At 45.0% G+C, this 17,652-nt stretch overlaps 1 protein-coding gene and 1 long non-coding RNA gene across 8 annotated transcripts in view; both read right to left on the reverse strand.

Moving 5' to 3' along the window:
- Positions 1–14,141, reverse strand: part of LOC123520735 — a 51,225-nt gene extending 37,084 nt beyond the window's left edge. For both annotated transcript variants that reach the window (XR_006679354.1, XR_006679353.1), the window contains exon 1: positions 13,892–14,141. This is a non-coding gene — a long non-coding RNA (uncharacterized LOC123520735). The remainder of the gene's footprint in view (positions 1–13,891) is intronic.
- A 240-nt stretch (positions 14,142–14,381) lies between these two features.
- The window catches only part of LOC123520741 (knirps-related protein-like), a 104,051-nt gene continuing 100,780 nt past the window's right edge, over positions 14,382–17,652 (reverse strand). For all 6 annotated transcript variants that reach the window (XM_045283305.1, XM_045283303.1, XM_045283300.1 and 3 more), the window contains one exon: positions 14,382–17,652. This exon is cut by the window's right edge and continues 1,068 nt beyond it. In XM_045283305.1, the coding sequence (XP_045139240.1) occupies positions 17,467–17,652 (186 nt within the window). In that variant the 3' untranslated portion in view covers positions 14,382–17,466.

Genomic DNA, 17,652 nt, shown 5'->3' on the forward strand with positions numbered 1-17,652 from the left:
ATTAAAAGAAGAGAATAGAACGAGGAAAGGAGAAATATAAAGCAAGCAAGAAAGAAAAGAGAAACTGCAAGAGAAGAAGAAGAAAATGGAGAGAGAGAGAGAACTGCAAGAGCGAAGAAGAAGAAGAAGGATGTGATGGGATTACTTTCAACTGAGCATATAATCAGCCACGTTTAAGCTTTCTCGTGGCCCATAAAAGCCATCCATGCAGCCGTAAACCCATTCACCCAATCAGCCACCTCGTCTTTCCCAAACGACCACCACGACTGGACCTCTCGTACACTCACCCATCCACACACACTCCTCCTGCTGCTGCGGCCATATCGAACACCCGTTGCCTTGATCTACTAACACCATCAGGACTTATAACACTGAGACCACCATACGTCCAATTATCTCCTTCATAACTTTTCCTCCTTCCTCGAAATGTGAAAATAAAAATCAGTCAGTCGTGAACTTTATATACACTAAGAGACGGTAACTTTCTCAACCTGTCACTCATTCAGCTAACTTACACTCAGCTAGTGGTTCACGCAACACAGCAATTAAGGCATCGAGGCAGACAGGTATTCATTTCACTCATTCACCAAGCAAATACACAACTAATCTGTCACTCAAGTCAGTTTTAACTCCTTCAGTACTGGAACGTATTTTTATCATGAGTTTTCGGTGTCATTAAACTATTTTATTTACATTAGGAAGGGTCTATTGAGGTCAAAAGATTAATGGCCACAGTTTTCTCTATCTTAAACCCCTACATGAGTTTCTGAAGCTGTATAAAATAATCAAATAGTAAGAAGAATAAATTTTGAAACGCGTCATGGTACTAAAGGAGTTAAAGTTAGATATGTATTCAGTCAGCTAAGCACACACAAATAAAACCAGTTAAGTTAGTCACACAATAATCTTAACAGTATTTATTTGGTCAATAACATAATCAGTTTGTCACTTAGGAAGACAGTCTATCAGCCAGCCATGAACTCATACAGTCACATAGCTGGTTAAACACTCAGTCAGCCAACTATTCAGTCAACCACTTAAACAACAAACTATTGAATCAGTGAGCAAGTCAGTCAACCATACCAACAGTTTGTCAGAGAGTAAATTAAACACTTAACTAACCACTCATCTAGCTAGTTACCAAACCATACTAACAGTCAGCCACTCAACCATCCAGTCAGTCAAACCACTAGATATACCTAACACAATCAGCCAGCCGCCCATCCTGCCATCCAGCCACCATCCAGCCAGTCAGCCCCTCACCCCACAACCTCCTGGTGAGAGATGATCAGGCCTATTCGTCATGTGGCGTTTAGTGTTGTGTCTCACTTTGTGTTTGTCTGTCAGGCCCCATTAGTGGTAGTGCCGGGGTGAGCGGAGCAGGGCAGGGACGGCAGGAAGGGCAGGGATGGGAGGGGAGTCGTAGGGATGGCGTGGTATGGCGTAGTTTGGTTGATTTGTTGAGTGTGGTGGTGTGGCGTGGCGTGGCGTGGTGTGGTTTGGTATTACTGTGCGTGTTGGTAAGTTGTTGTTGTGTAGATCACGTCACAGTCACTTAAATTAGACTGTGTGGTGTGGTACTGGGTGGTGGTGTGGTGGTGTGTGTTGGTGAAGTGTTGTATGGTGGTATGATACTGTGTGTTGGTGTGTGGTGGTGTGGTACTGTATGATGGTGTGGTGGTGTATGGTGGTGTGGAACTGTGTGTTGGTGCGCGTTTGGCGATGTGAATAGTACAGTACCTACAAATTTTCTCTCTAGACTACTGCAAAGGTCAGTCAAATAAGGACAGGTCTTCAGCAGGGTCTTGCATGGCTTTCTTGAGAACTGCTTATGCATAACAACTTCGTAAAGGAACACGACGCCACAGTAACGCGTTAAGGGGATTGTCTTTTATCATGGAATAGGGGAAGCTGGCCAAGGGGAATAAAAAAAAAAAGAAAAAAGACCCACTTGATTGCCAGTTCCCTAAAAGATTAAGAGAGTTAGCCAAAAATCTGGGACAAATGTCTTGATGAGATGTTCGTATTAGCATGGCGAAGAAAAACAAAAAAAGAGGCGAGATGACCACTAGTACAAGTCCCCGGCCGTCATAATCCCTCGACACACACACACACACACACACACACACACACACACACACACACACACACACACACGCCGCCCTCCCGCCACCCGTGTTCCATGTGACGCGTGCTCGCCAGGCCGTGACCTCCTTCACACTCCCTCCCTCTCTCCTTGATTGGCATATCAGTTTGGTACCTATGGTGTCTGCGGATAGGGAGTAAAAAGTGACCCACCAACAAAAAAAAAAAAAAAAAGAGAAAAAAGAGAAAAAAATTGTTAAATAAAACCTCAAATCCCATTTCTACAAACATACCAGGATTAAAAATATTCGTTAATGTTTACTAATTATAGTTTAGATCTTTTGAAACGCCGTAAAAGAAATCATACTCTAAAAAATATAAAACTTTTTTAATAATGCAGGTAAAAAGACGACAACATTGATAAAAGAATAGATAGATAGATAGATAGATACATAGATAGATAGATATAGAAAGAGAGAGAGAGAGAGAGAGAGAGAGAGAGAGAGAGAGAGAGAGAGAGAGAGAGAGAGAGAGAGAGAGAGAGAGAGAGAGTAGAGGCACACAACATAAACCTGCTTGCGTGTATTTATATGAGTGTTCAGGTGGATGCACTAATGAGAAAGTATGCTTTTTTATGACCGTGAGTACTGGTGTAGCGCGCTCTCTCTCTCTCTCTCTCTCTCTCTCTCTCTCTCTCTCTCTCTCTCTCTCTCTCTCTCTCCAGTTTTGATAATCATGATAATAATACAGTACCGTGTGTGTGTGTGTGTGTGTGTGTGTGTGTGTGTGTGTGTGTGTGTGTTACATAAACCGTTCGTTAACTCTTTCCCTCGCTGTCAAGTCGCTGCCATTAAAAATCTATTTTGTGTGTTTCAGACATGATTGGCGTGCTAATCCGAGGTAAAAACTGAAATGCGGGAATTCGTGGCGGAGAAGTCGACAGGAGGAGACGGAGGAGGAGGAGGAGGAGGAGGAGGAGGAGGAGGAGGAGAAGGAGGAAAGGGAGGAGAAGATGAGGACAGCTAGTGGAGGAGAGGAAGAAAGAGAAGTGGAAGAGGTCATTAAGTAAGAGAATGAAGGAGAGCAAATGAATCAAGAAATCATAAAATGGATATTATACCTAAACTAACCCAAGGCAACCCAACCCAATCCAACCCAACCAACCCAACCTAGCCTAAAGAGAAGAGGATACCGTGAACTAAGATGGACGAGTACGACTTCGATCGGTGTAAAACCAAAGCAAAGTAAAGATAAGAGCAAGTAAACAGAGGAAATGATTCATGGGGAAATAATATGTAGTGGTGAAAATAAGGGAAAAGGGAAGGTAAAATAAACACCAAGAGATCACGGTAGATTAAAATAAAGACTTCCAAAGAATAACAAGGCAGTGAGAGGGTGGTAGGGAAAGGGTGGAGAAAGAGGTGCACGAGAGAGATGAAAGAGAGAAAAGAAAGATGACTGATGGAGATGAAAGAGGAAGTGAAGGGGATGAAGGCGGACTAAGGGATGATAAAGAGAGATAGATGGCGGAAAGGAAGGGATGGAGAGACGAGATTAAAAAAAAGAAAAAAAAAAAAAGGCGGATGAGAGAAGGAGGGTGTAAAAAGAAGAAGGAAGATGGAGTGGAACCAGAAACAAAAAAGGCGAAAAGAATAGAGCAAGAGAGGAAAAATAAAAATGAACAAAAATAGAAATAGAAAAAGAATGAAAATTTGCGGTAAAATTGCAAACAAGAGAAAGTTTAGAGCAGGTAATTAGCAACGAGTGGGAGGAAGAAGAGAGGCGCGGAGAGGAAGAGAAAGAAAAAAAAGAAAAAAAGCTAGAAAAATAGAATACAAGCAATGGTCAGACAGAGAAGGATATGACAGCCAGTGAGGAGCAAGTGAGGAGTGAGGGAGGAGTGAGAGGGAGGGAGGGAGTGCGCGGAGAGTAGCAGAGAGAGAGGCGAGGGAGTGAAGGCGGAGTGGCGGCAGCATCGGAAGAAAAGGAAAAGTTGGGAAGTCAAGAGAGAGAGAGAGAGAGAGAGAGAGAGAGAGAGAGAGAGAGAGAGAGAGAGAGAGAGAGAGAGAGAGAGAGAGAGAGAGAGAGAGAGTCAAGACACGAGGAAGAGGAGGCTGTGTGAGAGAGAGAGAGAGAGAGAGAGAGAGAGAGAGAGAGAGAGAGAGAGAGAGAGAGAGAGAGAGAGAGAGAGATCCACATGAGGCAGGTTAGTTGGGGGTGGAGAGGAGGCAAGGTAGGAAGGAAGGAAGGGAGGGACGTGTGGAGGAGGTGGAAGAGGGGGGTGTTGGGGTCAGTGGTAGGGGCGGAACTCAGCGTGGCCGGTGGAGAAGACGGGACTCGTTGTGGGCGGGGGGCGGTGAAGGGGGAGGCACCATAGGGAGGGGTGAGGGGAGGAGTTGGGAAGCGTGTGGGGTGCATGAGGAGGGTGGGGTGGAGGGGAGCTGACCTACGCGTGACGGCGAGGTCATGAGCGGGGCCAGCGGCGTGGTCACTGTGCTAATAGCTTGACTTGATCCCTGCCTCCCTCGCCACTGGGGGCCCGCTCATCGCTCGCTATTATACGCGTTCCTATTTTACTTTATAATAGCCTCCCAGGACATGACTGGAGGGGGAGCAGCGAAGGGAGGAGAGGCGGATGGACGCACGAAAGACAGGACACATGCTCGCTCCACCAGGGACATTAGCAGTGGTAATAGTGTGTTGGTGAGAGAGCTAACTTGGCCCGAGAGCTGCTACGAGACTGACCACAACAGACTGCAGGAATTTTTGGCTGGATGTTGTTGTTGATGTTGTTGTTGTTGGTTCTTGAGGAATGTTTGTTTAAGGAATGTTCATTAAAGGCTAAAAACGTGTGGTTAAGTGCCGGGTGATTAGTGTGTGGTGAATTGCCTGCAGTGGTTACTAACTGATAAACGCACGGCGGCTGCTCATAATACGTGTTATTCTAATTGCTGTTGTTACCGTGTGTGTGTGTGTGTGTGTGTGTGTGTGTGTGTGTGTGTGTGTGTGTGTGTGTGTGTGTGTGTGTGTGTGTGTGTGTGTGTGTGTGTGTACAGCAAATGACTTTTTATTACTTTTTTAGCTTTTTTCTGCTTTCTCTCTCTCTCTCTCTCTCTCTCTCTCTCTCTCTCTCTCCTAAAAAGAGAAACATCCATGGTCTCTCCAGCACGGCGATGGAGAAAGAACTGGTCTGACAATCACCCCTCCACCTCTCTCTCTCTCTCTCTCTCTCTCTCTCTCTCTCTCTCTCTCTCTCTCTCCAACATGCTTCCTTCTCATCCCGTCCCGTCCCGTCCCGTCTCCTCCCATTCCCCTCCCCTCCTCCCGCTCAGTGCGTCCCCTCCACTATCCCTCCCCGCTCCAGGAATCTTCTCTCCCCTCCACCCCCTCTAATACTCCCCCGCTGAGGCACCTGCAATTTCGTGTTGTAAATAAATGCAAAAACCTTCAGTAATCTTTCTGAAGAATATACTTTTTTTTTCAAACCTTTTCCTCTTCCCCCCTTACTCCCCTCCTTCCTCTTCTCCTCCCCTCTCCCTTCTGTCTGTCCCTCCCATCTCATCTCGCTTCTTTTCTTCATTTTATATATATAGACACACACACACACACACACACACACACACACACACACACACACACACACACACACACTTATCTTAGTCTTTCAGAGTGGTATAGCTTCATAAAAGGTATTAAGCATGCGATTTATCTGTCCCTCTCTTGAAAAATAAAAAAAAGAAGGAAAAAGGAGATGTGATGACTGTTTGATTGCGTATTGCTGTGTATATGGTGACGGTGTGGTGCTTAGTGAATGTGGCTGGGGCTGTGCTGGGTGTGTTGCTCCGGTGTGGCACAGGTGCAGTGTGTCAGTGAGAACAGGCGTGTACAGATTAAATTCTTAAGAGAGAAAGGAAACTTGCAGGTGGATGGACTGAGAGCTTTAGGTGAGAGAGGGAGGCAGAAAGAGGAGAGAAAAAAGGAGACATTTAAGAGATGGATTACTGAAAGGTTAATGAAGAGGAAGGAAAGAGGAAGGAGGGCACTATGGGAGGATGAGCTGTATATACGTATAGGGAAGACAGGAAAGGAGGAGGAAAGAGAAAGAGTATTAAACAATTATTTTAAATGAGAAGGAAGACATGAAACGATTAGCTGACCCTTGCAACTTGATAATCAGCATACCAGAAACACACTGCTTTGCTTCGCTTTCACGAGACACACAAATATCGTACTGAGATTAATACACACAGAAAAAAACAAACAACAGTTGATCAGTTTGCGCAAAATGAGACAAAGAAAGAACAAACTAGTACAAGATTAGTTGACTCTTACACACACACACACACACACACACACACACACACACACACACACACACACACACACACAAGAGGAGTGGCGGTGTAGGGTAAGCATAGTGTTGGTATGTATACAGCACACGAGAGCACCACTTCCTTGCATTCCATCTCTCCTTACTCATTCCTGGTCACACTCCACTCATACCACTGCTGATGAGATCCATTACTCTTCATTATTATAGAGATTTAACACGTGGAGGTGGAGGAGGAGGAGGAGGAGGAGGAGGAGGAGGAGGAGGAGGAGGAGGAGGAGGAGAAGAGGAGGAGGAGAAATGAAAGATGGGAAGAAGGAAGAGAAGAAACAAGGAAAGGATAGGCTAGGATTCTGACTAGGAAGGGAAGAAGATAGAGATGAAGAATAAAGAGAGAGAGAGAGAGAGAGAGAGAGAGAGAGAGAGAGAGAGAGAGAGAGAGAGAGAGAGAGAGAGAGAGAATATAGAGCAAGTCCAGCTGAGATGTAGAAGGGACGCGATGAGAATGAAATGAAGGTAAGTAAAGACGATATTATCAGTCAGTGGGTTTTTTTTTCATTTCTTAACACCTAGCCGTTCGTCTCATGGGACAAAAAATATGTGTGTGTGTGTGTGTGTGTGTGTGTACAGACTTATCTTGGAAATACCGAGGCGGGACGTGGAGTAAAGAGTGAGTTAGCTTTGGGTCATCTGGCAGTGTTGGTATCCAGTGAACTAATGAGGCAGAGCGACGCAACGGAGAACAGTGTTGAGTCGAAACTAGATCAACATTTTCATTATTCTTTGGAGTTTTACTTTTGAGCAGCACGGATTTCAATACGTGTCTGTGTCCTAACACGTAGAAAAATGACGGTAGCCAGCGGAAAGATGACAGCAGCGATCTAAAGTGCCTCAGGATACAAGCCCGCTGACATTAACCAGAGTGTGACTGCTGAACACTTGAAACTATACGACAACAAATCATTGAAATAACTGAATTGTACGTCACAATATCGAAGTTACATAGTGTTGGCTAAAGTTTCAGACAACACTACCTCTTCCACTGAAAAGCTGCCATGAGCCAATATCAAATTCCCAAACTCTATGCCTCCAGTCAAATATACTCGTACTGATAAACATAGTGTAGCAAAGAGCCATCCAGCCCCACGGCAGCGAGGCAAGGGAGCTGCACGCTAACTGGAACTGACTGGAGTGACAGGGGAGCAGCTCAACCTCTCTCAAGACATCCTCCTTTGAGACAGAAACAAGGACTAGGTGATGTGAAAGGTGAGAAGGTCGGCAAGTCACCGGCAGAGGCTGGTTAGCGAGTGAATCCGCCTCTCGCTCTCTCTCTCCCTTTTCCTGTCCTGGCGGCGAGGTTCTGAGGCAGCGGCGAACGAGCGAACTAGCAGCTGGCGAACTAGCAAACACAGGCCATGATGAATGATGAGAGGTAAAGCAGTGAGATGAGCCACGCGAGGCCACAGAGAGAGAGAGAGAGAGAGAGAGAGAGAGAGAGAGAGAGAGAGAGAGAGAGAGAGAGAGAGAGAGAGAGAGAGATTCATAGGTAGCGCCTTATAACCTCTGGCAAGAGAACAACAAAAGGCTTGATTTTTCATATTTGACAAGCATAACAAGAGAAAGACCCGGTCAGATGTAACTTTTCGCTGTAACACTAACAAACCACGCAAAAAAGAACGTTATTGTACAAATGAATATAGGAAAAAACACAAGAAAATAAGCCTCCAACAAGGCAGTATAGGCCTACACATAACGGACACTGTATAGAACAAACCCACCAGTCTCCATCTATCATGCCCATCAATAGTGATTAATGTGGTGTTCTCCCAGAGCTCTGCAATGACTCAGCACTAACACTGATGGTTCATGAGTCTGTTCCAATCATCTACCACTGTTATATTCCACAATCTATTTCTTCTCTATTCCAAATGCAACCTCTTCAGTACCATGATGCATTTTCATATTCATTTTGCTTCCTTTATGGTGATTGTATACAGCTTCAGAAACTTATGTGGGGATTGAAATAGTGAAGATTGTGGCTATTAATCTTCTGACCTCCATAGACCCTTTCTCATGTAAGTAAAATGCTTAACAGATAGATCATGTATGTAAAAAGGAGTTACCGAATAATGAACAGCGTCTTCTCTCTGTATCTCACGTATAATTCAAGTAAAAACATAAATAAGAATCTTGGCCGTCAACACGAGGCAGACAACTGACCGTGGCGTCCTCTTTCATGTTTAAGCTTATGCTTTTTTTTACGTGGGGTTTTGATTTTGAACAATTTCTACCTAGATGAGTGGTCTATCCCTTAAAGAAATTGTTTCCGGTAAGTAAAAATGAATAAATATAAATGAATAAACAAGGAAAAAGTCGTGGCCAGCGAGAAAAGTGTAAAATACCAGCTAAGGCTAACAAATCTTTGAGGAATGCGCACAACGTAATTGCTTAAGACTCAGCATCATGCTTAGTAGTTCCTGAAAAAGGATGTTTAACTTTTTGTGTTAAAACAGCCACGTTGCTGCACGACCACTGAGGAGTTTTTTTTTCCTTCCACATGTAAAAGAGAATGGTCAAGAACAACAAAACATTATGAAGTCTGGTAAATCATCTTTCCTCTAAGAGAAAAGGCAATGGAAAGTTCAAGGGAAGTCAATTTAGTTTTAAGGTCTGAAAGGAGTTCAAGGCTACGCGAACCTTGGCGGTGTATGGCGGCATGCACCGTGGCGTGGCGTCCCTGTAATGTTATCGCACACTCCTCTGGTTCACACTGCGGGTTCAGGTTTCCACTTGCTGTCTCCCTGCAGCGTTGTGTTCTCGTATGTTGGTGTGAAATATGGCAACAAGACTGTCGCTGCGTGACGATCGTGACGGGAGGAGGGAGGAAAGAAATTGAAATATTCGTACAAAGGTTTAGAAAAAGGTATTTCAAAACATTGGATGGGTTTCGTGATCTTAAAAACACTTAAATATTCAAGTATAGTTGTAACATAACCTAAAAATTGATGAGGTGAATCTTAAACTCTACCAACTTCTACTTTGCTAAACCTAAGAAGTGACGAGATGAAACTTAAACTCTGCTAACTCTTACTTTACTTCATACCAATAATAACAATATATATTTATGTTAGAGGGACAACCGGCCAGGAGCAACAAAGAATGTGATTAGAAAAAAAAGCCTGGCATGCGCTGGGACTGTTGGTTGTGCCGATGTGACACAGTAATGCACATGAAATACTAATGAACAGCTATCTAGTGAAGGGCAAGATAAACTCTGCGTTCATATTCATTATGTAATCGCTATCGACATCAGACTATCTTCAGAGCCCTGTTATATTCTCTCTCTCTCTCTCTCTCTCTCTCTCTCTCTCTCGTTCAGTTCTTTGTAAGCTTCCTAAATCATTAAAATTGCCAGGACTTCACCCGGCCTTCAAGTTCCCACCAGCAGGTCTCCTTCACTGCCTCTTCCTCCTTTCCTCCCACTCCCATCACCAACCCTCCGCCGCCGCCGCCCCCCGCCCACCTGCTCCTCGCTCCTCCTCCCGCTGTGCCACTTCACCCCTTTTCTCCTTCATCATTAGCAAACTTTCTTAACTCATCTGCATCTGCTCATCCTCAGTCCCTATTCTTCCCTTAGCGCGCTCGCGCGCACACACACACACACACACACACACACACACACACACACACACACACACAGTACTGCAAGTCTTTCCTTCATCTCTCTCTCTCTCTCTCTCTCTCTCTCTCAGCCCGCCATGTAAGTCTCTCCCACATTACCTGAGACTCGGCTAATGACCAGAATTCATCATTCATTAAGTAAGCATATATTTTAGAAGGAATAGTTTCTCCCGAGTTTTAGAAGAGGCGAAAAAATAGCGTGCGTTTGTGTTTGTGTGCTCTGTGGTTAGCTTGCCGAGGCCGAAGCAGGGAGAAAGAGAGGCGAAGTGGGTGTTCTAATGCTTGTGTGTGTGTGTGTGTGTGTGTGTGTGTGTGTGTGTGTGTGTGTGTGTGTGTGTGTGTGCATTTTTCTCCAAAGATCGTCTTCCCTTTCAGTTTCAGCTTACGCAAGTTTTGTTCTTACTTTCATCTTTCTTGCAACCACTATCTGTCTTCATTCAACTACTGTCTCGCCTCTCTTTTCCTGCTTCTGCTGCTGCTCTGCCTCCCTCTCTCCCTCTCTCTCTCCTCTCCTGTTCTCATGGCAATAAATTTCACTGTTTTTTGCTCCCCAGCACGCCCTGCCAATAGCCGTGAGCGGGAGTTATTACGGAAATACGGACCAGTAATGAGAACTTGTCTGCCGGTAACGAGGGCGATTGTTTTAGGTGGGGGGAGGAGCGCGCCATCATCCCTCCTCCTCCTCCTCCTCCTCCTCCCCTCTACCTCTACCTCACCCCTCCTTCTCGCTATTCTATCCCTTCCTATTCTCAGCCTCTCAGCCTCTCCTTCTTCTTCCTCCTCTTCCTCCTCCTCCTCCTCCTCCTCCTCCCCTACTATACTACTACTACTACCAGCTCCCTCCCTTCCTTCTCACATTCTCTCCATCCTTTCCACCTTACCTTAATCTACATTTTATTATTTGCCATTTTTCTCCGTTAGTCATAAGCTGCTGACGTTAGTACACACACACACACACACACACACACACACACACACACACACACACACACACACACACACTCTTGACCTCAGCTCTGTATCTTTTCTCTTCCCTTCCAGCCAGGCACAATCGTTTCCAGGTAGTCTCCATAACACACCCTTCCCATGCAGGTGTTTCCTCTTTCCTTCCTTCTGTCCCCACCATTAGGATAAGACATCGCACCACCCATTAACTTGTTTTAACAGTTGTGGGAAACGTTTGTTGGTCCGCCAGCTGCTGTTCGTGACAGGAATGTTCGTTTCCTTCTTTTTTATTTTTTATCTCTTTCAACGGTTTCTTTCACTCAGCCAGTTCTTTTTCTCTTTCGCGGCCATTTACTCCCTTGTTGTGATAAATCGTGGTCAGTTGTATAAGAGCAGCTGATTATCACTACAGTGTTTCAAGGATTGCGTCAGATCAAAGCGGTCATCGTGAATAAAAACGAAGCGGCCTTTTCGGTCCTGCAGAATTATTAGGTGCGTATTATACCGGGTATTCCTTTTCATATTACCTAACGCCAGGTAAGAGGCAGGTGAGTGAGGCAGGTGGCCGCTAGTCGTGAGGAGATACCGATCTATATTAATGGCATAGATCACTGCCGCCAGTGTTAGGGTCGAGAGAGCTCTCTGTCCTCTTCATAAAGTGACTTTCGCATCGTTCTCCCACTCGCTTCTCTCCTCCCTCTCCACACCAGCCTGACCAGTACCGCGGCCATGCATCACTGTGCACATTATCACAGCTGAAGAATATCCGTTATGTCCATCTTGCTTACCATTACCCTCCGTCTCCAGTGACCAACACACGCATCGTGACTGCCATTCCGTCTCTTTGGAACGAGTAAAATAAATCCTTCATGTGCTCCTTTCCACGCCAAAGTGAACATCTCTTAGCGGGTAAGCGCTGCCCATCAAAATTTCGCCACCTTAGCAGGGGATCTCTCTCCCATCACTCTTCTTCACCATTTCTTTGGAGAATAATAGATCGTTAGTGTCTGCTGCGTCCTATAAACCACTGAAAATATCTGCAAATTTACTTACTGCATAGCTTGCCGTGGCATTTCTCACTCTTACTAAAAAAAAGAGAGAGAGAGAGATGTATTTCAAACATTTCATTATGTTTTACTTTTTAAGTTAGACTCCTCAGCAATATTGTTCCGTATTATATCGTAATAGAAAACCGGACGACAAGCATCATTCGTCTTTGTTAACGAGCTTACAATGAAGCTAAGCACATTACATCTTTGAGACATATGTACACTGTGAAAGCACCGCAATATCGTAAACTATGATGTGTTCACCTTCACCTGGACCCATGAAAGTGCATGAGCCTGAGAAAGTAGTAACCTGCGCCGGTCCGCTGCCGCCTGCCACGTGTTCACCGCTCCTTAACGCGCCATTGTTCGTCTGATGCTTTACGTTGCCTTCCAAACTGTTGCGTTGCGTCATTACTGAAGATATTGAAGGGCAACACCAATACAAAGTTTAAGTTTATCATGGACAATATAATACTCCAAGTAAAGTATAGGGAAATAAATGCACCATCAAAATCTCCTCTAACATAAACATTATCGTTATGTGCCGCATTAGTGGCTGGACGTGAGTACTCTACCACGGTGCAAATAATGTGTCTCGCTAAAATACATTTGCATATATACCCGTGCATCAAATAATACACCAGCTCAACTACTTCTCTCACAGCTTTCATTTTGTTTGAATTTTGTAACTAGGTTGTCGTAGATTCTTTTCGAGCATTATGAAAACTTGAAGGACAGAACAACATAAAATCATTCACCTTGGACCATATAATTTCCCAGTTCAGATCTGTGTATGTCGACTGAGGCACAGCAATTAAATATAAATAAATAACTTGCGATGTTATGTGCATGTGAGGCTGATGGGAAAGCTTTTATTCACCCTCTCATTACTGGGTCATGGTTACTGCCATGCTTGTATTGCCAAATAGGACTTGAAACTTCACCAAACCAGCGACATTGTACACACACACACACACACACACACACACACACACACACACACACACACACACACACACACACTTTTTATATTTTTTTCAAGGGGCGAATACAACAAACTGTACAACGGTACATATTTTCGAATGTAATTTGTGTGAACATCAAGGAGCTCATGCAGTCATCACCGATACTCTGCCACTCAATATATTTAGTCAAACATAGTTTTTTTTTTCATACCATTCTTGTTTTGAATCACCACCGCTTCTTATTCTATTGAATGTGGTTCGAAACTGACCTCGATAAGAATGTGTGGATGAACCAATGAGAGATATGAATCAACCAGGGTAGAATGAGCCAAGGTGCGTATGAACGCTTCAGTGGGCAACATTACCTGATCACTCTTCACTGTTAAATATCACTAGCTAGTAATAATTGTGTTAATTAACACCATTGTTGCTGTATGTATGGCTGCTGTGAGATAGGTTCTCTCTAAATCATGCATGTACATGCGAGTTATCAGTGAGGGGACAAGCTGCTTTTCGGGCGAACACGGGACGATGACACTCCAGCTGAATGTTGCTATGGTTACCAGCAGTGATGGTCGGAGCTTATTGTGCGACATCAGCAACACCCATTGGTGTTAAGTTTATCTGCTCTCCTGTTGTTACTCTTAAAGATCTTGATCTATATCACCGATTATGGAATGATGCTGACTGACTAGAACAGCCAATCTAATAGTACTTGTTTCTGTCAACTATAAATGTGATGCCAATGCTACCGTAAAAAAATAACGTAAAACCTTTGTGACTGACCAGTCACTGGGCGGCACAGAATAAAAAATCTAAAAAGGACACATACTAACCTCTGACGGCAGTTCCTCGTCTCACGGAGGGTTGAAGTGATACATCTACCATTGTATTCTCTCTCCATTCCCAGATTTCACAATTATTCATTACACCTCTGCTTTCCTTAATCTTTCCGCGTGTTCCCGCTTCCTGTCAGTCGCTGGATGTTCTTCCATGAGGCTATGAATCAGCGATAAAGGTGTCCACCACACAGAATACACCACGGCCATGAGGCATGGGACATCCATCACAAACTCACAGCAGCCACCAGAGCGCGCACCATGCACACAAGTGAAGTGCGTCTTGCGGTCATGACAAGCTTCAAAACTTACAAAATCACTCTCTCTCTCTCTCTCTCTCTCTCTCTCTCTCTGCAACACGAATGTCTCGTGTATTGAAATTATATTTCACCATTGAGGCTGCTGCAGACACTCATCCATCTTACCTTGTATATTTCAGGTCGCATCAAAGAAGATACTTTGTCAAGGGAACAAAAAACGACAGTAATAAGAGTCGTAGCATTTATTATATTACTCTAATCCTTACAGGCTAGATGGCACCGACAAATTACTTACAATAAATACGATATTCATACTTGGTGACCGACGCAACCCTCCCCGGAAGCAGTACGTTGCTATCTGACCTGCTTGTTTTCACACCTATGCTCGAAATGGTCCCATAATCGTGTCGCGGTTGGTGAATCTTCAGATACCACACGGAATCAACACCATTCTATTCTCCTCACTACACTGAGCTGTTGTAATGACTCCTGCCAACCTCGACTCGTTAAGCTCTCATTGTTGGCTCTGCTGGTGTGGTAATGGCTTAATGTATTTGCTTGGAAGTGTAGGTTGACTCGATAATGTTAACTTTTTTTTTATCCTTTCTCTGTCGTGTGTGTGTGTGTGTGTGTGTGTGTGTGTGTGTGTGTGTGTGTTTCCCTTACTATAAAATATGGTGACTATATAAAGAAGTAACGAAGGTGTGAAATACCGAGCTGTATGTATTGCGTCCAGCTACAGTTGAGCTGAAGACAATGTCGGTGGGAGCTGTGTGTGATTAATTAAAGGATGTGAGGAAAGTATCTCGGTTAAGAGTGCGTGAAATACGAGTCAAGTCAGTATAAAATGAATAATTTCACAAAATAATGACAACTATTGTAAAAGATGTAATGGTTGTGTATTGGCAATCGAGTCAAAAGAGGCACATAGGAAAGTATAGCGGAGGGAAACCAAACAGGCTAATCCTAATGTCATGTGGTATCTGAAAATCTACGAACAGCAGGGAAAGTCTGGTGAGAGATATAATTCCGCCACCTTCAGCCAAGAGGCGTGACAGAGCCGTGACAGGGACGAGTGCTGCGGCTGAGTGGCTTCGATTGTCATGAAATATTAAAAAAGGTGAAAAAAAATACAGTGGAAAGACGACGACAATATGAATGCGGACCGTTCAATGGATCACGTACAGAATACACTACTAAACCTATTAACCAGCACAAGAATCATTCACCCGTACGTACATCAGGGACAAATGTTATGTATCACCTTCCACCTTCTCTTTTTGTACGTGATAATTATTGCATCTTCATTCCTCCCGTGGCGGTATTACAGGCTCGGGGACCACCACTTGCATCACCAAAAACAGTACAAAAAAGATCACCCACACCTCGGACTCCGGCAGCTACTACTGAAGACAATAAAAACCTGGCTGTACCTCACTTAGTACCTTTCAAACTTATGTACACGGCAAATACTGGAACGTTGATATTGGACGATATGTTTGTGTGTCGTTTTCGCGGTGCTCCCCAGCAACACTTGCACCTGGTGTTGTGGATGTCCAGACGAACATTCCTAACAGAAAAAAAGAAAACTTTACATCTCACAACACCAGATTCTACAGAATACAAGAGACTGCTGGTAGGGGAACTGAGGGGAGACCAGGGGAGTCATGGAAGGGATGAGCTTTGAGGAGTTAATAGCCACTAAAGTGAAAGGCAATGTCGGAGGATGCTGACAGCGTAATACAAACTCTGTAAAGAGTTGTAGAAAAAAAAATCAAGAAAGGCAGTAAGAATTACAAATGGAAATGAGCAGAACACTAATGGGAATGAAGGAGTGAAGGGAGTGTAAGTGTGGTGTGGAGTCCCGGAGAGGGGAGCAATGAAACACTGGTTAGGACACTGAGATAAGTACTGGGGTCGCCAGGAGCTCTGGGAAGGTGAGTCAGCGGTCGTGATAGTCGGGGGAGGGAGTAAGGCGACCATTTGAAGTATGAGGAGCCCTCGGTCAATGGGCTGAAATAAGGAGGAACGCTGGAGGGAAATATCGGGTCTCAGGAAGGTATGAAAGGGAAAAGAGCTCCAAGGGGAATGGGAGAGGGGAGCGCTGGGGTCATGGAAGAAGCTCTGGGAAATCAATGGGAGTGAGCTTAGGGTCGCCACTGACTGGTTGCCACCCGTACACACATCCGCCTCGGGACGCAGTTTGTCAGGAGAAGCGTGACGGTCGCTGTTCACCCGCTGGCGGACCCGAGGCTCGGCGTCGTCACGTGCGAATCCAACACGTGCGATGAGCCTCTTTTCTCACGTGGCCCTGCACACCTGCACGCGACAATGCGACAAGGCACCGTGGCATCCTGGGATGTCCTGGGCGCGGCGTGGCCGCCGACCTGTGTCTCCTCGTCTTGCCTCAGGAGCGTAGCGCTGACGAGGTGCACTGCAGTGCACGCAAGGCACACGTGCACGTCCACGCATCTTTCACAGTGCGTAGAGCTCAAGTTTTTGCAAGTGAAATGCAAAAACAGCAATGATATTACATAGATAATGTTCCTAAAATATACGAGTTAATCACTGGTATTAAACTTTTTTCAGTATCGAAAAATAAAAAATATATATGTTCTCCTAATATAATACTTGCTTATAACCGTCTGTAACATTTGTCCACATAATATCACAAGAGATCGAGAATAAATGAGAAAAAAAAAATACTGCATCAGTCCCCGCCCAACGTTAGTTCACTGGGCGGCAGCAGCAGACTGGACGTACCGCGCGGCCAGCACCTCGTCCCCTCGGCAAGGCCTGTCCTCCACTGCCGGGTCACTGACGGCACACTGCCGGAGAAGAGTTGCGCAGCTCCAGCTTGGAGACCGGAGCACCATCGTGTGTGTGTGTGTGTGTGTGTGTGTGTGTGTGTGTGTGTGTGTGTGTGTGCTGTGGGCGCGCACAGGGGCACCTGTGTGAGAGTGTGTATTGGCAACCATCAGGTGTGTGCACTTATATGCTTGTAAGTGTCTGTAATTTTTTCTGCCTATTTGTGCGTGAGGGAACAACTTGTACTTTTCATGGCACATCAGTGGTCATGTTTCACCAGCAAATACTGAAGAAAAGAGCAGCGAGAGGCAGTAACCCTCGTGTCTCCATAACTCGGCAAGGGTGCCAAGGTAGAGGCCAGCGGCTGGGAGCGGGAGGAGTCATGGAGCCTCACAACTTACAAATGTTTTCCGAATCGTCAAAAGAAACGAAGCTAAATTTTCCTCCCGCATGGTCGCCATATTTTTCTTTATTCACTGCTTGAACCCCATCATGGTTCGGGCACTAACCCATCCTTACTGAGCTCAGATCCAGAGGCGTCTCTTGTTCTTCTTTTTTTCGTTCACCTTCTTCTTCCACTTCGTCATCAGCATTCTTATCTTCTTTCCCTTCGTCCTCCATTCCGTGAGGGCTGCTGGAAGCCGACCTGTCATCGTCGCTGTCAATTCGCTGCGGACTTGGGGACTTATT

This window comes from Portunus trituberculatus, chromosome 47 (assembly GCF_017591435.1).
Source record: "Portunus trituberculatus isolate SZX2019 chromosome 47, ASM1759143v1, whole genome shotgun sequence".
Taxonomy (NCBI): Eukaryota; Metazoa; Arthropoda; class Malacostraca; order Decapoda; family Portunidae; genus Portunus; species Portunus trituberculatus.